The sequence below is a fragment of the Ambystoma mexicanum genome, chromosome 11, assembly GCF_040938575.1.
Source record: "Ambystoma mexicanum isolate Mex_15411 chromosome 11, UKY_AmexF1_1, whole genome shotgun sequence".
In the NCBI taxonomy this organism is placed as follows: Eukaryota; Metazoa; Chordata; class Amphibia; order Caudata; family Ambystomatidae; genus Ambystoma; species Ambystoma mexicanum.
The window spans coordinates 1,466,057,927-1,466,076,473 of record NC_090934.1 but is presented as its reverse complement, the minus strand read 5'-3'; the positions used below and the strand labels follow the sequence as shown (position 1 = coordinate 1,466,076,473).

The 18,547-nt window shown below is 47.3% G+C and overlaps 1 protein-coding gene across 1 annotated transcript in view; it reads left to right on the top strand.

Annotated features, from left to right (window-relative positions):
• IL16 (interleukin 16) overlaps window positions 1–18,547 on the top strand; it is a 364,690-nt gene that overhangs the window by 250,677 nt on the left and 95,466 nt on the right. The window contains exons 14-15 of the mRNA XM_069625140.1: window positions 11,982–13,068; window positions 15,050–15,233. Coding sequence (XP_069481241.1) covers window positions 11,982–13,068; window positions 15,050–15,233 — 1,271 coding nt within the window. The remainder of the gene's footprint in view (window positions 1–11,981; window positions 13,069–15,049; window positions 15,234–18,547) is intronic.

Sequence of the window (18,547 nt, the reverse complement as noted above, 5' to 3'; positions counted from 1 at the left end):
ATCTTTTTTCTACAGTCTCCCAGTGGGGCACGGTTGTGTTATATCACTCATCGTACACTCCTTTTCCTACAGACTCCCAGTTGGGCACGGTTGTGTTATACCACTCATCGTACAATCGTTTTCCTACAGTCTCCCACTGGGGCACGGTTGTGTCATATCATCGTACAATCCTTTTCCTACAGTCTCCCAGTGGGGCACGGTTGTGTCATATCACTCATCGTACAATCCTTTTCCTACAGTCTTCCAGTGGGGCAGGTTTGTGTCATATTACTCATCGTACACTCCTTTTCCTACAGTCTCCCAGCTGGGCAAGGTTGTGTCATATCACTCATTGTACACTCCTTTTTCTACAGTCTCCCAGTGGGGCACGGTTGTGTTATATCACTCATTGTACACTCCTTTTCCTACAGTCTCCCAGTTGGGCACAGTTGTGTTATATCACTCATCGTACAATCTTTTTTCTACAGTCTCCCAGTGGGGCACGGTTTTGTTATATCACTCATCGTACACTCCTTTTCCTACAGACTCCCAGTTGGGCACAGTTGTGTTATATCACTCATCGTACACTCCTTTTCCTACAGTCTCCCAGTTGGGCACGGTTGTGTTATACCACTCATCGTACAATCCTTTTCCTACAGTCTTCCAGTGGGGCAGGTTTGTGTCATATCACTCTTCGTACAATCCTTTTCCTACAGTCTTCCAGTGGGGCAGGTTTGTGTCCTATCACTCATTGTACACTCCTTTTCCTACAGTCTTCCAGTGGGGCAGGTTTGTGTCCTATCACTCATCGTACACTTCTTTTCCTACAGTCTCCCAGTGGGGCAGGTTTGTGTCATATCACTCATCGTACACTCCTTTTCCTACAGTCTTCCAGTGGGGCAGGTTTGTGTCATATCACTCATCGTACACTCCTTTTCCTAGAGTCACCCAGTGGGGCACGGTTGTGTTATATCACTCATCGTGCACTCCTTTTCCTACAGTCTTCCAGTGGGGCAGGTTTGTGTCCTATCACTCATCGTACACTCCTTTTCCTATAGTCTCCCAGTGGGGCAGGTTTGTGTCATATCACTCATCGTACACTTCTTTTCCTAGAGTCTCCCAGTGGGGCAGGTTTGTGTCATATCACTCATCGTACACTCCTTTTCCTACAGTCTTCCAGTGGGGCAGGTTTGTGTCATATCACTCATCGTACACTTCTTTTCCTAGAGTCTCCCAGTGGGGCAGGTTTGTGTCATATCACTCATCGTACACTCCTTTTCCTACAGTCTTCCAGTGGGGCAGGTTTGTGTCATATCACTCATCGTACACTTCTTTTCCTAGAGTCTCCCAGTGGGGCAGGTTTGTGTCATATCACTCATCGTACACTCCTTTTCCTACAGTCTTCCAGTGGGGCAGGTTTGTGTCATATCACTCATCGTACACTTCTTTTCCTAGAGTCTCCCAGTGGGGCAGGTTTGTGTCATATCACTCATCGTACACTCCTTTTCCTACAGTCTTCCAGTGGGGCAGGTTTGTGTCATATCACTCATCGTACACTTCTTTTCCTAGAGTCTCCCAGTGGGGCAGGTTTGTGTCATATCACTCATCGTACACTCTTTTTCCTACAGTCTTCCAGTGGGGCAGGTTTGTGTCATATCACTCATCGTACACTTCTTTTCCTAGAGTCTCCCAGTGGGGCAGGTTTGTGTCATATCACTCATCGTACACTCCTTTTCCTACAGTCTTCCAGTGGGGCAGGTTTGTGTCATATCACTCATCGTACACTTCTTTTCCTAGAGTCTCCCAGTGGGGCAGGTTTGTGTCATATCACTCATCGTACACTCCTTTTCCTACAGTCTTCCAGTGGGGCAGGTTTGTGTCATATCACTCATCGTACACTTCTTTTCCTAGAGTCTCCCAGTGGGGCAGGTTTGTGTCATATCACTCATCGTACACTCCTTTTCCTACAGTCTTCCAGTGGGGCAGGTTTGTGTCATATCACTCATCGTACACTCCTTTTCCTACAGTCTTCCAGTTGGGCACAGTTGTGTTATATCACTCATCGTACACTCCTTTTCCTACAGTCTCCCAGTTGGGCACGGTTGTGTTATACCACTCATCGTACAATCCTTTTCCTACAGTCTTCCAGTGGGGCAGGTTTGTGTCATATCACTCATCGTACAATCCTTTTCCTACAGTCTTCCAGTGGGGCAGGTTTGTGTCCTATCACTCATTGTACACTCCTTTTCCTACAGTCTTCCAGTGGGGCAGGTTTGTGTCCTATCACTCATCGTACACTTCTTTTCCTACAGTCTCCCAGTGGGGCAGGTTTGTGTCATATCACTCATCGTACACTCCTTTTCCTACAGTCTTCCAGTGGGGCAGGTTTGTGTCATATCACTCATCGTACACTCCTTTTCCTAGAGTCACCCAGTGGGGCACGGTTGTGTTATATCACTCATCGTGCACTCCTTTTCCTACAGTCTTCCAGTGGGGCAGGTTTGTGTCCTATCACTCATCGTACACTCCTTTTCCTATAGTCTCCCAGTGGGGCAGGTTTGTGTCATATCACTCATCGTACACTTCTTTTCCTAGAGTCTCCCAGTGGGGCAGGTTTGTGTCCTATCACTCATCGTACACTCCTTTTCCTATAGTCTCCCAGTGGGGCAGGTTTGTGTCCTATCACTCATCGTACACTCCTTTTCCTATAGTCTCCCAGTGGGGCAGGTTTGTGTCATATCACTCATCGTACACTTCTTTTCCTAGAGTCTCCCAGTGGGGCAGGTTTGTGTCATATCACTCATCGTACACTCCTTTTCCTACAGTCTTCCAGTGGGGCAGGTTTGTGTCATATCACTCATCGTACACTCCTTTTCCTAGAGTCACCCAGTGGGGCACGGTTGTGTTATATCACTCATCGTGCACTCCTTTTCCTACAGTCTTCCAGTGGGGCAGGTTTGTGTCCTATCACTCATCGTACACTCCTTTTCCTATAGTCTCCCAGTGGGGCAGGTTTGTGTCCTATCACTCATCGTACACTTCTTTTCCTAGAGTCTCCCAGTGGGGCAGGTTTGTGTCCTATCACTCATCGTACACTCCTTTTCCTATAGTCTCCCAGTGGGGCAGGTTTGTGTCCTATCACTCATCGTACACTCCTTTTCCTATAGTCTCCCAGTGGGGCAGGTTTGTGTCATATCACTCATCGTACACTTCTTTTCCTAGAGTCTCCCAGTGGGGCAGGTTTGTGTCCTATCACTCATCGTACACTCCTTTTCCTACAGTCTTCCAGTGGGGCAGGTTTGTGTCCTATCACTCATCGTACACTCCTTTTCCTACAGTCTCCCAGTGGGGCAGGTTTGTGTCCTATCACTCATCGTACACTCCTTTTCCTATAGTCTCCCAGTGGGGCAGGTTTGTGTCCTATCACTCATCGTACACTCCTTTTCCTACAGTCTTCCAGTGGGGCAGGTTTGTGTCCTATCACTCATCGTACACTCCTTTTCCTATAGTCTCCCAGTGGGGCAGGTTTGTGTCATATCACTCATCGTACACTTCTTTTCCTAGAGTCTCCCAGTGGGGCAGGTTTGTGTCATATCACTCATCGTACACTCCTTTTCCTACAGTCTTCCAGTGGGGCAGGTTTGTGTCCTATCACTCATCGTACACTCCTTTTCCTAGAGTCTCCCAGTGGGGCACGGTTGTGTTATATCACTCATCGTACACTCCTTTTCCTACAGTCTTCCAGTGGGGCAGGTTTGTGTCCTATCACTCATCGTACACTCCTTTTCCTATAGTCTCCCAGTGGGGCAGGTTTGTGTCATATCACTCATCGTACACTCCTTTTCCTACAGTCTCCCAGTGGGGCAGGTTTGTTTCATATCACTCATCGTACACTCCTATTCCTAGAGTCACCCAGTGAGGCACGGTTGTGTTATATCACTCATCGTACACTCCTTTTCCTAGAGTCTTCCAGTGGGGCAGGTTTGTGTCATATCACTCATCGTACACTCCTTTTCCTACAGTCTTCCAGTGGGGCAGGTTTGTGTCATATCACTCATCGTACACTTCTTTTCCTACAGTCTCCCAGTGGGGCAGGTTTGTGTCCTATCACTCATCGTACACTCCTTTTCCTACAGTCTCCCAGCTGGGCAAGGTTGTGTCATATCACTCATTGTACACTCCTTTTTCTACAGTCTCCCAGTGGGGCACGGTTGTGTTATATCACTCATTGTACACTCCTTTTCCTACAGTCTCCCAGTTGGGCACAGTTGTGTTATATCACTCATCGTACAATCTTTTTTCTACAGTCTCCCAGTGGGGCACGGTTTTGTTATATCACTCATCGTACACTCCTTTTCCTACAGACTCCCAGTTGGGCACAGTTGTGTTATATCACTCATCGTACACTCCTTTTCCTACAGTCTCCCAGTTGGGCACGGTTGTGTTATACCACTCATCGTACAATCCTTTTCCTACAGTCTTCCAGTGGGGCAGGTTTGTGTCATATCACTCATCGTACAATCCTTTTCCTACAGTCTCCCAGTGGGGCAGGTTTGTGTCATATCACTCATCGTACACTCCTTTTCCTACAGTCTCCCAGTTGGGCACGGTTGTGTTATACCACTCATCGTACAATCCTTTTCCTACAGTCTCCCAGTGGGGCACGGTTTTGTTATATCACTCATCGTACACTCCTTTTCCTACAGACTCCCAGTTGGGCACAGTTGTGTTATATCACTCATCGTACACTCCTTTTCCTACAGTCTCCCAGTTGGGCACGGTTGTGTTATACCACTCATCGTACAATCCTTTTCCTACAGTCTTCCAGTGGGGCAGGTTTGTGTCATATCACTCATCGTACAATCCTTTTCCTACAGTCTCCCAGTGGGGCAGGTTTGTGTCATATCACTCATCGTACACTTCTTTTCCTACAGTCTCCCAGTGGGGCAGGTTTGTGTCCTATCACTCATCGTACACTCCTTTTCCTACAGTCTTCCAGTGGGGCAGGTTTGTGTCATATCACTCATCGTGTACAGAGGGTGAATGGAATTATGATGAAATGTTCTTTGTATTAAAGAGATGTTATAATGTTTGGGATAAAGCGCCCTCTGGCGTACGCTCTGAGCAGTTTCATGAGCAAGGGGACTGAGGTGACTTGCTGCACGGTGGGGCACATTGTGTTCCTTGTAATCCATGGCCACGGCATGTCCGTTGCCATGGTTTTATCCAAGTCAATTGCTCTGCGAGAATTTACTTCGACGGAATCGCTTTCATATATTTATATAGTATGTATTTGGGGAGAGGTAATATCGGAGCGAGGGTTCTGAAGGGGGAGACTCCCATTAACAAAAGAAAAATACACCCAGAGTGATTGCTTCATCTAATGTTAGACAGGTTCTGGATATAATGCAAAGAGTCCATGTAGAATCTTTCTGGATTTACAAAAACACTCATCGCAGCTTGAAATGTGTCGCAGAAAAGTAGTTTAAGCAGTTTAATAAAATGCATCTAAAAACCGTGTTGTGCTTTAAAATGAAAGCACGCGTTTCTATTCCTGCTCACCCCCAAAAGTGTCCAAAATCAACATACTGGCAGTTAGACATGTATGTCCTTATGAATGGAGGGCCCTACGTAGTGCTGGAGTTCCAGCTGGAAGACGCTCTAGGCTGGCTCAGCGCAGAGCAGGCGCCGTGACGTCACACGCGGCTGTAATAACCGGTTACAGTTGCGCCAGCGATGCCATGTTCTTCTTACAGGCCGTAGTGACGTCACATGCAGCCTGTGATAAGACCATTCTTTTCAGTGCTGTGCACAGGTATTGCACTCTGCCATGCAGTACAGCCGATGCAGTGCACACATGGACAGTCTTATTTGGAAACGGATCTGGGACGTGTGCAAATATGGACCCCAGCAGGACTGCAGCTGGACTGTTTTTGGGGGCCACTATGCTTGTGGCCGAGAGAGTACTGCTCAGGGCTCTAATGGGAGATTATTTGCCCGGGTTTACAAGAACCCGAATGAGAAAGGGCCAGCGGTGAAGGCTTCTCAGCTACACGTCAATGTTTCATGCTGGAGTTTAGTGAGCTAACCCGGGCTAAGCAGCAGCAAGAGTCCCCGTTTAGGTGTACTCAGTATATTGTGTCGTGTTCGGAAAAAAGACGGCTTACTTAGTCCTTATACAAATGTGTACTTCTGTGGGGTGAGGGCATGCGTGATGCAGCAACGCACACCTGCAAGCACAACTCCTACTGGATTTTCTGAATTGATTAAAGTTTGAAATGAGAAACATGGCAGCGGGTAAGTAGCTTGGCACTCACCTGCAGTGAAGCGAGAGATCGCCCTATCCCCCGGGAGGGTGCAGGGGGGTGGTTCAAGATGTTTGCGGAAAGATGGCACATCTAGGTAAAAGGAAACAGGGTGCTTCCGAGTCTTCAGGCCTGGCCTGAAGTAGAAAGGGCGGCCTGTTGTTAGGGTAATTTCTGGGGTCGGCAGAGCCGTACCTAAGGTCCCGTGGACCTCCAGCTCAGGCCCTAACTCCTTCCAATGTCCCAAAGAAGTCGAGGTCCACACAAGGAGCAAAGGGTTACTACTGTTTACTATAGCAAACAGGCAGGGATAACACGCATGGAGCAAAATCCAGCCCAGGCACATCTCATAGATTTTGGGCTCGCAGGCCACTTTTCCACAGTTGTGACGTCCCACTCAGCGTCACTCACCAAAATCCGTCCCGAACCTAACGCCACTTCGGATTGGCTCCCAGAGTGGTAGGTCCAGTATAGGGACATATAGAGCGTAAAATTATTGCTGGCCACTGTGCCAGGTGGTCTACTTGGATCGTCCCTGAAAATGGCTATCTGAGAACTGTTACATTAGAAACCCTGATGGTTGGTTGCAGATTCCAGCCGCCAACCCCTAACCCCCAGTGTCCTCAATGGTCAGGCCGCGGGCCCCCAAGCCTGGGACTACTGTTGTTCCCAGCCCGCAAGACACCTGCTTTCGTACAATGTGTATCAACAAGGTGTGACTATGTGACAGTGTACAACAATGGGAGGTCTTAGTAATGCCATTAGAGCGGGCCAGTCCCAGCACATTTTGTAGATTGATTGTTGCAATGTTGTTGCAAGCTCAGTCCCAGACGTGAGACGACTGCATCTTCCCAGCTTCCAGGCCTTGGTATCCTGTCAGGTCGGACGGATCACGTGTGAGCAGACCACTGGTGCAGCCAAATGACTTCGATTTGATTTGTATTGTAGCTTGGGATATTCTCTCCTGTAGCTGGGCCCACCATGGCGCGGTAAGCAAGGAATGTCACTTGCAACATCGTGGCCTTGGCGGTCCCTGCCAGGGTTATTCTGCATGCACAGCAACTTGCGGCCTCAGGATTTCTTGTGAGATGATTCTTGTGTGCTGGATTTGTCTGAGGCCTACTTCAGCTCTGGTTACACATTTGACATAATTGTCCATAGGTTAGGGTTTGTCATGGTTGGTCAGGTCTCTTGAATGCTCCTGACCAGCCATAGAGTTAGTAGCATGTTGCGTCTGCAAGCATATACACAAGCTCTTCTGGCTTCATGCGTTTCTGCGGTGCGGTAGTGAACCTATGTGGCAAAATAACAACATGCAGACAGTATATATATATGTCACTGTCATCTAGCTCATAGAACTGTACACGTATGTTCTTCGTGTGGATTTGTGTGTGTGAGTGTCCCGACTGTGCAGATTGCACATGTGCTTCTTGTCTAACGCGACTATGTCGTCATGGAGTCTCTAAGGACCTACAGCAGGGCTTGCGGAACATCAATCAATTCGGTCCATACAATCATCTCCAGCTCGGTCTTGGTTGTCGTTGCTTGGATTGGATAGAGTTCGTACCACAACGGGGTTGTATGGTCGAATGGCTCGGTACCGTTCGTGATGTGTGATTATGCTGGGAGCAGTGGGGATTGGTGAGATCTCGTGTGGTCGATAGCTATTCTGTCGGGGTGCTTCTTCCGGTTGGGGGCCCCATCAGGAGGGAAGGGACATTCAGATTTTTCCTCTTCACTGTATCAGGCCGTGATGGCTTGTCCTCAGTACGTCAACAGGCACCCAAACTAGGCAGGTGCAAGGGTAATCAAGAGAACATTGTGCGTAGGTGAGTTATATGGCACCAACCTAGCGAGAAAGGAGTATTGCACAAGTACAGAGTGTGGCACATTGCAGGGGTTGGCTCAGTGGTGGGGGAGTTGTGATTGGTAGCTTCTCATCATACGTTTACGGTTAGTTTTAGCAGCTGGGAGGGAGCCAGCTTGAGTTTGATGGGATGTTGTTCCAGAGTCTGGTGGCTGGATAATGCTTTGTTTCTTGTCTTCTCCTTCTTGCACTGCTTGGATTCCAGCCTGTAAATGTTGTGCCCCCTATTGTGGGGTTGGCCTAGGGGGATAGTGACTTTCTCAGCCGGGCATGATGGTGGCTTCCTCAGCCGTGCAGGGTGGTGACTTTCTCAGCCAGGCAGGATGGTGATTTTCTCAGCCATACAGGATGGTGTCTTTCTCAGCCAGGCAGAATGGCGACATTCTCAGCCGCGCAGGATGGTTACTTTCTCATCCAGGCAGGATAGTATCTTTCCAGCCTGGCAGGATGCTGGCTTCCTCCGCCGTGCTGGAGGGTTACTTTCTCATCCAGACAGGATGGTGAATTTCTCAGCCAGGTGGGATGGTGTCTTTCTCAGCCAGGCAGGATAGTGGCCTTCTCAGTCGTGCAGGATGGTGGCATTCACAGTCATTCAGGATGGTGGCTTTCTCAGGCAGGCAGGATGGTGGCTTTCTCAGCCAGCTAGCATGGTATCTTTCCAGCCAGGCAGGATACTGGCTTCCTCTGCCGTGCAGCATAGTGACTTTCTCATTCAGACAGGATGGTGACTTTCTCAGCCAGGTGGGATGGTGTCTTTGTCAGCCAGGCAGGATGGTGACTTTCTTAGTCAGGCAGGACGGTGACTTTCTCAGCCAGCTAGGGTGGTGGCTATCTGAGTTATGCAGGATGGTGGCTTTCACAGCCAGGCAGGATGGTGACTTGCTCAGCCAGGCAGGATGGTGTCTTTCACAGCCAGGCAGGATAGTGGCTTTCTTAGTCGCACGGGATGGTGGCTTTCACAGTCATTCAGGATGGTGGCTTTCTCAGGCAGGCAGGATGGTGGCTTTCTCAGCCAGCGAGGATGGTATCTTTCTCATCCAGGCAGAATGGTGGCCTTATCAGCTGTGCAGCATGATGACTTGCTCAGCCAGGCAGGATGGTGTCTTTCACAGCCAGGCAGGATGGTGACTTGCTCAGCCAGGCAGGATGGTGGCTTTCTCGGCGAGGCAGAGTGGCGACTTGCTCAGCCAGGCAGGATGGAGACTTGCTCAGCCAGGCAGGATAGTGGCCTTCTCAGCGAGGCAGAATGGTGGCTTTCTCAGCGAGGCAGAGTGGCGACTTGCTCAGCCAGGCAGTATGGTGATTTTCTCAGCCATGCAGAGTGGCGACTTGCTCAGCAAGGCAGGATGGTGACTTGCTCAGCCAGACAGTATAGTGGCTTTCTGCAGAGTGGCAACTTTCTCAGCCGGGCAGGATGGTGGCTTTCTCAGCGAGGCAGAATGGTGACTTGCTGAGCTAGGCAAGATGGAGACCTACTAAGCCAGGCAGGATGGTGACTCGCTCAGCCAGGCAGGATGGTGACCTACTCAGCCAGACAGGATAGTGGCTTTCTGCAGAGTGGCAACTTGCTCAGACAGGCAGGATGGTGACTTTCTCAGCCAGGCAGGATGGTGACTCTCTCAGCGAGGCAGAGTGGCGACTTGCTCAGCCAGGCAGGATGGTGGCTTTCTCAGCGAGGCAAAATGGTGAGTTGCTGAGCCAGGCAAGATGGAGACCTACTCAGCCAGGCAAGATGGAGACCTACTCAGCCAGGCAAGATGGAGACCTACTCAGCCAGGCAGGATGGTGACCTACTCAGCCAGGCAGGTTTGTGGCTTTCTCAGCGAGGCAAAATGGTGAATTGCTCCCAGAGGGCTTAGCAGGAAATTACATCACATTGTATTTGACCCTAATGCAAACACAGGAAGTGATATCACATGCCATTTCCTTCTAGTGGAATCAAAGGAAGTGGCAGCACCGAAATGTAATAAAATGACATTTTAGTTACCAGTCCTTTAAGGTGACTTTGTGATATGCCAGAAACACATCCAGCACCTTTATCCGGTTAGGGCACTGCCCCAAATGCACCTGCAGGCTTTCATGTGCAGCTAATGACTCAGATACCCATGTGCTATACATCTATATCCTCACATGCTTTCATACTGGCACAACCGGTAAAGTAGCTCAGCGGGTTGAACACTCGCTGCTGCCAAGTGTATGTGGTCTGTAGGTCACCAGTTAAGGCCAACTCATCCTTTCACCCTTCTGAGGTTGATAAATGAGTACCAACTTGGATTGGGGGATATTGTATGTACATATGTTCTGTGTAAAGCGCTTTGGCCAAAGCGCTATATAAATGACGCGTGCATCAGTCTCATGTTATGCTACACAGAGCCTCATCTACCAGCTAGTATCGTCATGTGATATATAGATACAGCAGCATATCTCGTCAACCAGACGCCCCATCCACTGGCTTCCTGTCCAAGATAGGATCACATTTAAAATCCTTATCCTCACCCACAAATGTCTTGCCAACAATGCACCAGCTTACTGCAGACCTACACGAGCCTCGTACGCTCACCTCACTGCTACACCGAGATTCAAGAGACAGAAAGCAGGCAGTTCCAGCTTCCCAGGAGTAGCCGCTAAACTGTGGAACACCCTGGCACCCCAACTAAGAAATGACCCATCCCTCTGGTCCTTCCGAAAATGCCTGAAAACCAGACGACTTCTCTGCCTGGACTCCCAACATTGAGTCACCAGGCATAGATTAGACAGTCCACTCCCAACCTACTATATGATGAAGACCTGCAGGCACACCCACCCTCGTATCAATACCGGTTACTTCCAGTACCAGTTGCCATGAATAACAATCACTTACCTGGTAACTAGGTGAATCATACAGGTCATGCCTGCCTTGTATATCTGCACACCTGTATTCTGTAATTTACATGTCAAAGTGCAACTGTAACTGTTGAAGTTCTCTTATGTAACCAATTTCTTAAGCTCTAGCGCCTAGATGCCTCTGGGCTATGTGCGCTTTATAAATGTCAAAATAAAATAAAATAAATAAATGTGCCCACTTGCGCCCATCGTGCAGCAAGGGCGGCCTCATGTGTACAGCCACTACCACTACATGGCATGCATTGGCTCAGGCTTCCATGGTCTGATAGCATGTGCCATGCACAGCTTCACGTGCCAGGGTGCTGCCACTGCCTGCCGGCTAGCACAGCCTCAGCTGCCATTTATAATGGCCATATACGACTGATCAGAGAACACTGTTAGCCTCACCATTATACGGCATGTTGCAACCCTTATGTTTTTTGATAAATGACTCGATGTTTTCTTTTAACATTCCTGTTCTTTTCTAGGGAAACCTGTTTCACATTTGCCCTCCCTCCATAACCCTATGGCCTTTAGTTCACTGGTGAGCCCGAGACCCCCATTTCAGGACTATGCAGCGAGCTGTTAATGCACTCCAGTGCTGACAGGTTTCCCTCTTTAGACTGCTTCAATCAAATACATCAGGTCAATACATGAAAAACTTCAGTTGGCTAATGTGTATGTAGGGATTGGGGAATAGGGAGGGGATGGGGATGGGATTATCCCCAAACCCCCAAAAAAGCTCAATAGCAACTTCACTAAAAGTGATCGACCAAGCTGCTGCCTTTCAAATGTTGAAAACAAGTAGAACCATTTCAGAGGCAATGGGCAGTACCAGTGGGCATGAAAAAGCAATGTGAAAATGTTTTCTATTTTTCTAGGCCAGCACCCACCACACCATAACACCAGGGAAATAAAGACACTGATTCAATGGGTGACACTGATCTTCTTCTGTTTCTCTTTGGTAGGGATCAATATCTTGTCATCGCAAAGACCAGTCCTTAGAAGACAGCAACGTCTTGACCACAGTTTTGAGGCCACGGCAGAAGACCCTTGGGTGAGGATTTCGGACTGCATAAAAAGCCTATTTAACCCTGTCGTAACCGAAGAGAGTAATCCTTCGGACATTGAATCGAACATCTGTACAAGCGAAGACATTCACGATTCCACCTGCCCCGATACGGCAATGGAGATATCGGAACGAGACGCGTGTCAAGTCGAAGAAACGGGTGGTATGAAGAGAGGTCCTCCCGTGGCTCCAAAACCGGCTTGGTTTCGCCAGAGCCTCAAAGGTTCGAGGAATACAATTTCCGATCCTCTCACAAATGGCAATAAAACCACAACTGCAAAAAACAGAATTCCCGGGCGAGAGCAGGAGTCAAGTTTACGGAATCCTTCAACGCGAACCTCATCGATAAAGCAGAAGATAAGCTCCTTCGAAACTTTCAGCACAAGTCAAGTGCTCGAAAAAGAAAGTAGAACCCCTACCCCTAAACCAACCACAGAGACAGTAGAACATAGTTCAGCCGGAGAAGGGCCTGATTCTATCGCAATTTGGTCACGCCATGTCCTCTCAGCGAACAACATCAAACCTCAAAGCTCAGACACCGGTCCAGGGATATCCAATGTTTCTTTGACTTTTGAAGCAAGAGACACAGAGCTGATGTCCCAGTCACAACCAGCGCTCTTGTACAGCACAAGGAGAAGGAGTAGCGCAAGCAGTGAACAAGCCCCAGACCCGCTAGGCGTTCCTCCGGCCGAACCTCTGCTGACCAAAACGCCCAGCCAGAGGACACGGAGCTTCCCGCTTACAGCCAACCAATCTTCTGAGCTCCTGAGGAGCGAGGAACACCGCAGCAAGATCTACTCCATCAGCAACCAGGTGTCCTTCGCGCTGATGAAATCCCTGCTGTCCCTTCCTCAGTCCCCGGGACAACATGGCGGCAACGCAGGGAGCTCTCATGACGAGTCGTCGGACTCCTTTGCGGAAGACGACGACAATCCTCCTTCCGTCACCAGCGATGGTCCACACTCGGACACAGGATTCTCTGTAAAGTAAGGTGGTCTGCTTTATTCCATTGCAGAGGGTGGAGTGTGTGAGCTAACGCATGGACAGTGTAGGGCAGGCATGCACACCACACCACAAGCAGTCACAGGCATGCAGAAATCAAAGAGGAGATACATTAGCGGTTCAGTAATAAAGAGACAATTGATATGAACGTTTTTTTCATGGAAGTGCAAAAACAAACACACACACCCACACGTTTTGACATCATTAATGTGTGGTTTACACAGCGGTGACATCTCTGACAGGATGGAAAGTAGGACAGAGAAAGGGGAAATGACCAGACATCTGTGAGCTCAGCTTCCGCTCCACATCCTGCCTTTCAGAAACCCACAGTAGTGAAATCATTTGCGTAAATTATATTTAAGCATTGGAGGGAATCACACATCAGTAGTACGCCCCTCAAGCTGCCCCCCCCCCCTTTAACCCGGGCTCTATGGCCTCCCCATGCACCATTGGCTTTGGCCAGAAGCCACTTTAACATTCAAGCTTCACAGCCCCTTTACGCTGCTCAGGCCCCATGGCTCAGCCAGGCAGGAGGCCACAGCCCCTGTGCGCTGGGTGGTCCTCTTCAGGTGTGCGCTAACCCGTATTACTGCACGCCAGTCCTTCTTTCATTTTTATACGCACTGTTTGAATAAATCCCCTTTTATGTGAAAGTCTTGCTCTATCTAGTTCATTTGGAAGCAGGGAAAGCCCTACTTAAAGTAGGTCGTGTTATGGGAAGAGGCCCAGATGTGGCGGAGAGGAAACCAGGTAACAGCAAACATGTTCTTGCTGAATTTATGACTCTCAACGACTGCAGAGCTTCATCCCAACACATGGTGGCTCAGGGTCATACACAAAAGAAAACTGGCCTCGGCAGCCACTTTCAGGGGCCACACCAATGCCATGGTAACATTCTTCATCACCTGGGGAGTGGCGCCAGCCAACCAGGAGGCTAGGAACACAGGCGTTAACTAGCGTTAAAAGCCTGCATTTCTTTCCAGCCTCCAGCACCAGTTTTTCGGTGCTGCAGGTTTCTTTTTGCCGTGACCCCATCCCTCCGGTCCCTGTCACCACCCTCCTCTTACCCCCAGTACCTCTCCCCAGCCTGTCCAGTGCCCCCTCTGGCCTGCTTCAGTGTCCAGCATCAGCATAGAAAAAGGACTTGCTCCCTTTTCTATGTTGCGTGGTCGTTATATAGTTTCTGTTTAAAAAAAAGTACACCTGGTTAGTGCGTTAAACGTGCACCCTAATCCCTTAAACATGTGTTAGTATATAAGCACCCTGGAGGGAGCCGCAGGGGCCATTAATGGATTCAAGGCTATGGGGGCAGGCTTGGGCCTACATGGCTCGGGCTAGTGGGCTGTTACAGGCTAATAACAGCCCACTCAGAGTTTCATTGCACAATCTATTGGTTATAAGACCCATTAGAAGCATGGGCTGGAAAGTACTTTAAGAACATATGACAAGGTTACGTCAAGATATATAGCACTTTTTGAATTTTAATACTCTGACTGTCAGTGAACAAAACCACCTGGCCTAGATATGTCAGTGAACAAAAACAAGTGGTCCAGATATGTGATATCATCAGTGATGTCATCAATGACATTTGTGATGTCATCTTTGATGTCATGGGTGTTAGTCCTTGCAGTGCACGGTGGTTGCGCGAGTTATGGTTGCTTAGCTTACCATAACTGGCGAATTTCTGAGTTTTATTTTGGTTTTACTTGTAACCACAGCGTCTGTTTAACAAAGTTTTTCATTGAATTTCATAGGTTTTTACTAGTGCAACTTAACTTAACCATAACAATATATATATATATATATATATATATATATATATATATATATATATATATATATATATATACATATGTGGATTGTGAGGAGGCAGCAATTGTTAAACTGCAAACACGGGCAATGTCCATTTCTTTCTATTGCAATGTGAATTTATTTTAAGCATGAATTGCTAATTTTTCTCTCTAGCCTTTCAGAACTGAGGGAATACAAAGTCGGGCAGAAAGATGAGGAGAAAGGTGAAAGTAAACCGGAACAGTATCATTCTCAGTCATCGGGGTCATCTGGGCAATCGGTCATATCGCTGCTTCCCCCAGAGGAACTGGACCAACTTGTACAGGAAGTAAAATCATTGGACGAAGACACGTTGAAGGTGGGTCTCCTTCTTATGAGTGTGCAATGTACGACTGTCAGTCACAGGAGTTGGATAAACCTGGAAACAACTCTTGTCGTCCATCTCCAATGCAATTAAGAGCCCAATTTATAGAAAATGCACATGCAAAGTCCTCTGCGCGTAACACCACTTTGCGCGTACCTGCACGCAAAAGCATGTTATGTGTGATCCGCGTATTCATGGAATTTGAACCGCAAAGTAACACCAGGCACAAGAAGCAGCCGCAGCACCCGCAACACACCCACATGCAAAGCAGATCTAGCCACATATACCAACCTTTCTGCACATCCCCGCCATCATGCACCCCGTCAACACTACGGGCCGTCCCACTGCAATCAAAGCAGCACCCCATGCAGGGGTCCCCCGTAACTTCAACTGCACCCCAATAAAATGCATTATATGTCACGTAACTCAAGTCGACTCCCGATAAATCTGCATGTGATCCCCCGTAAATGACGGCTGCACTCCGCTAATCTGCATACACGCACCCCTAACTTCAATCAGCAACTCAACTGCATGCCGGTACTCCTACATTCCTGACTGTACCTTACCTTTGCGCGTTGTTTTCTATGCGATTGGGACTTTACGGATACTTTCATGTGGCGGTAGGATCGCAAGGTTTGCATGCTTGCTCACCCGACGTGACGTTGCACGGTCAGGTCCATGAATACGCTTGTGTCTGTGCATTGCTGGGCATGCGATTCCTTTGCGTAGCCCGTCCCTCGACACGCCCACATAAGTCCTTGTTCTTCCTCATTCTGCGTGGGGAATGGGGAATATGCATGTCCCTCCCCCTATTTATTTCTCTGCATAGGCCCATCCCACATTTTGCGTGTAGTCTCGCAGAGGGCACCCGACTGCATACAAAGAGGTGATGGAAATACACACTCCACTTTACTTACCCTCGTCCGACCAGATCGATTTGGTCTTCTGGTCCCCAAGGTCAGTTGTACCAAGCCTTTATATTTCCCAATGGACACTGTTTTTAAGTGTCCAAGTTACGATAGCATTTTAGCTACAAGTAACCACACCATTTAATGTTTCCACTTCAGGGGTTCATCATTTTAACGGTTCAGAAGAAGGCATGTTAAATCAGTCGCTGCTGAAACGTCTCAGGCAAGGGACAGCAAGTCCACCATGCACACATTGTACTAACAATTATTGACGTCGACCAAATGCAACCTCTACTTTGCCTCAGAAGTATCAATCTAGGAACATAAACACATATAAATCAGTACAAACGATGAGCACAGCTTAGAATATGGACATATGGACCAAACTATAGCTTTTGGGTCACCAATATGCACACTTATTTAAAATGAAGTATTGTTGTCTATGTGATTCTGCATATACTAAAACCAGGATTTCTGTATGTCTCTTTATACATAGGACAAACAGAAGTAGCCCTACCACCAATGTTGACACTTACTTGGTCATTTATTTGAACTTGGTGTGTCAAAGTATTAGGACATTTACATTTCCAAACATTTAGACCAACACTGTGTCGTAGAAACACTCTGATGCACTATGTATAGAATAACAAGACTTTTTATTGTGGTTATAAAAAAGCCAAATGTTAGATATATTTAGAACTTCCTTTCAAACAGGAAATTGGAAGGATAACTGAGAAAAAAAGCAATGGCATGAAGCAATAAAAGGAAAGAAAAGAAAAGACCCAGTGATAAAAGTTTTCTTTAAACAAAAGTTAGGATAGAAAGCCAAGAGACAGAGTGGATGCTGTTATCAGCAAACAGCTACTACAGGTCTAGTTAACACAACAGTAATCACCAAGTATTTTACGGCACTTCATAAATGATGATGTAAGTTCCTAAACATTTTTCGAACATAAGACTTTGTGAAACACATTCATTCTTTCAAGTGGAGGACACACAGGGAAACTAATTCATATGTAGTTCAGCATTAGTTGAAATGATAAGAGGTGATTATTCATGGCTCATATTTCTGCAGGGATTCTGTCAAAATGTTCCTTCTGATTTGAAAGGATTTTTGAAGACGGAGAATCATTGGGTCTGCCTACGTGACAAGAAGTAATAATGGAACCAATTTGAGCTGGGATGAGGATGTTGTGGACAAAGTTCAAGAAAACCGCAGCAGTGGTCACGTTCCGGCGGCGGTCAACTGTCCATGGCCGCCTTCTTCAGGGCGTGGCTGTGTAAAAATACAACTAGACACTCAGTATAGTTAGTGTAGGTCAGTTTTGCATATTGCTGACACTTTAATATTTTTCTTAAAGGCAATAAAGTTTATCTGTGGTCAGTAGTTGACCTATGTAGGAACAACAAGAGGTTGGGCGTAACTAATTCCCTCTGCGTGAGTATACAAATTACTCAATTTTCATATAAACATAAACAAATAATTCTGTGAACAACGTAAGCAAAGAAAAAAAAAGAGAAAGGGTTTACAGATCACAATGCATGCTGTACCGTAGCTAAATTAGTACAGTTACAATGTTGTTCCAACAATGGGGAATATCTGAACAGGAAAGGAAGTTCCCAAAAGGCATTAATTCCTGCAGATTGGCCATTCAGTGCAAAACATTGTAAATGCATACAAAGCAGTATAGCATGTATCTGAAAAGAAAAGAATAGAAAATGTGCGTACATATCTACACCTAACTTAGGGCAACAGATACTGTCTATTAGTGTCTTAGACCGACACTTAAGCTTTGTGTAGTTTTTTTTGTGTCAACCTAGTAAAAGGTATAGCCAATATAGTTTGTCTAGGAGACAGGACCTTGGGGAGGTCTACTAGAGCCAGGCTAAAGGGTGACCTCAGTGCCAGCATGATGTGATCTCTTCTCGTCAGGTTAAGGAGTGGTCTTGCTTTTGCGCTTTGTATTCATTGTAGCTTCCTCGGCAAGTTTTCTGGCATTCTGATGTAGATGTTGTGGGCGTAGTCTATTCGTGACATGACGAGGGAGATGATGGCGAGCTTTCTGTGTGTGAAAGAGAAGTAGAACAGCACTTTCTTTATTATGTGTAGGTGGAAGAAGTATTTCTTGACTACTGTGGTTACTTGTGGTTCTAGTGTTAGCTCGTTTCCATTAGGATTCCAATATTTTTGACCACCTTAGAAGATTCTGGCGAGTTGCCTAATTTGGCACACCATGGAATGTTCTGGTGTTTGCCAGGTCGTTGGGTGTAACCATGATTTTGGTTTCGCCTGGTTGAATTTAAGGCTGTTGCTGCTCATCCATTGGTTTAGTTAAATGGGCAATTGAGTCTAAGTCTTCTGTTAAATGTACTTTGATATTTCCTACACTCATTCTAAGG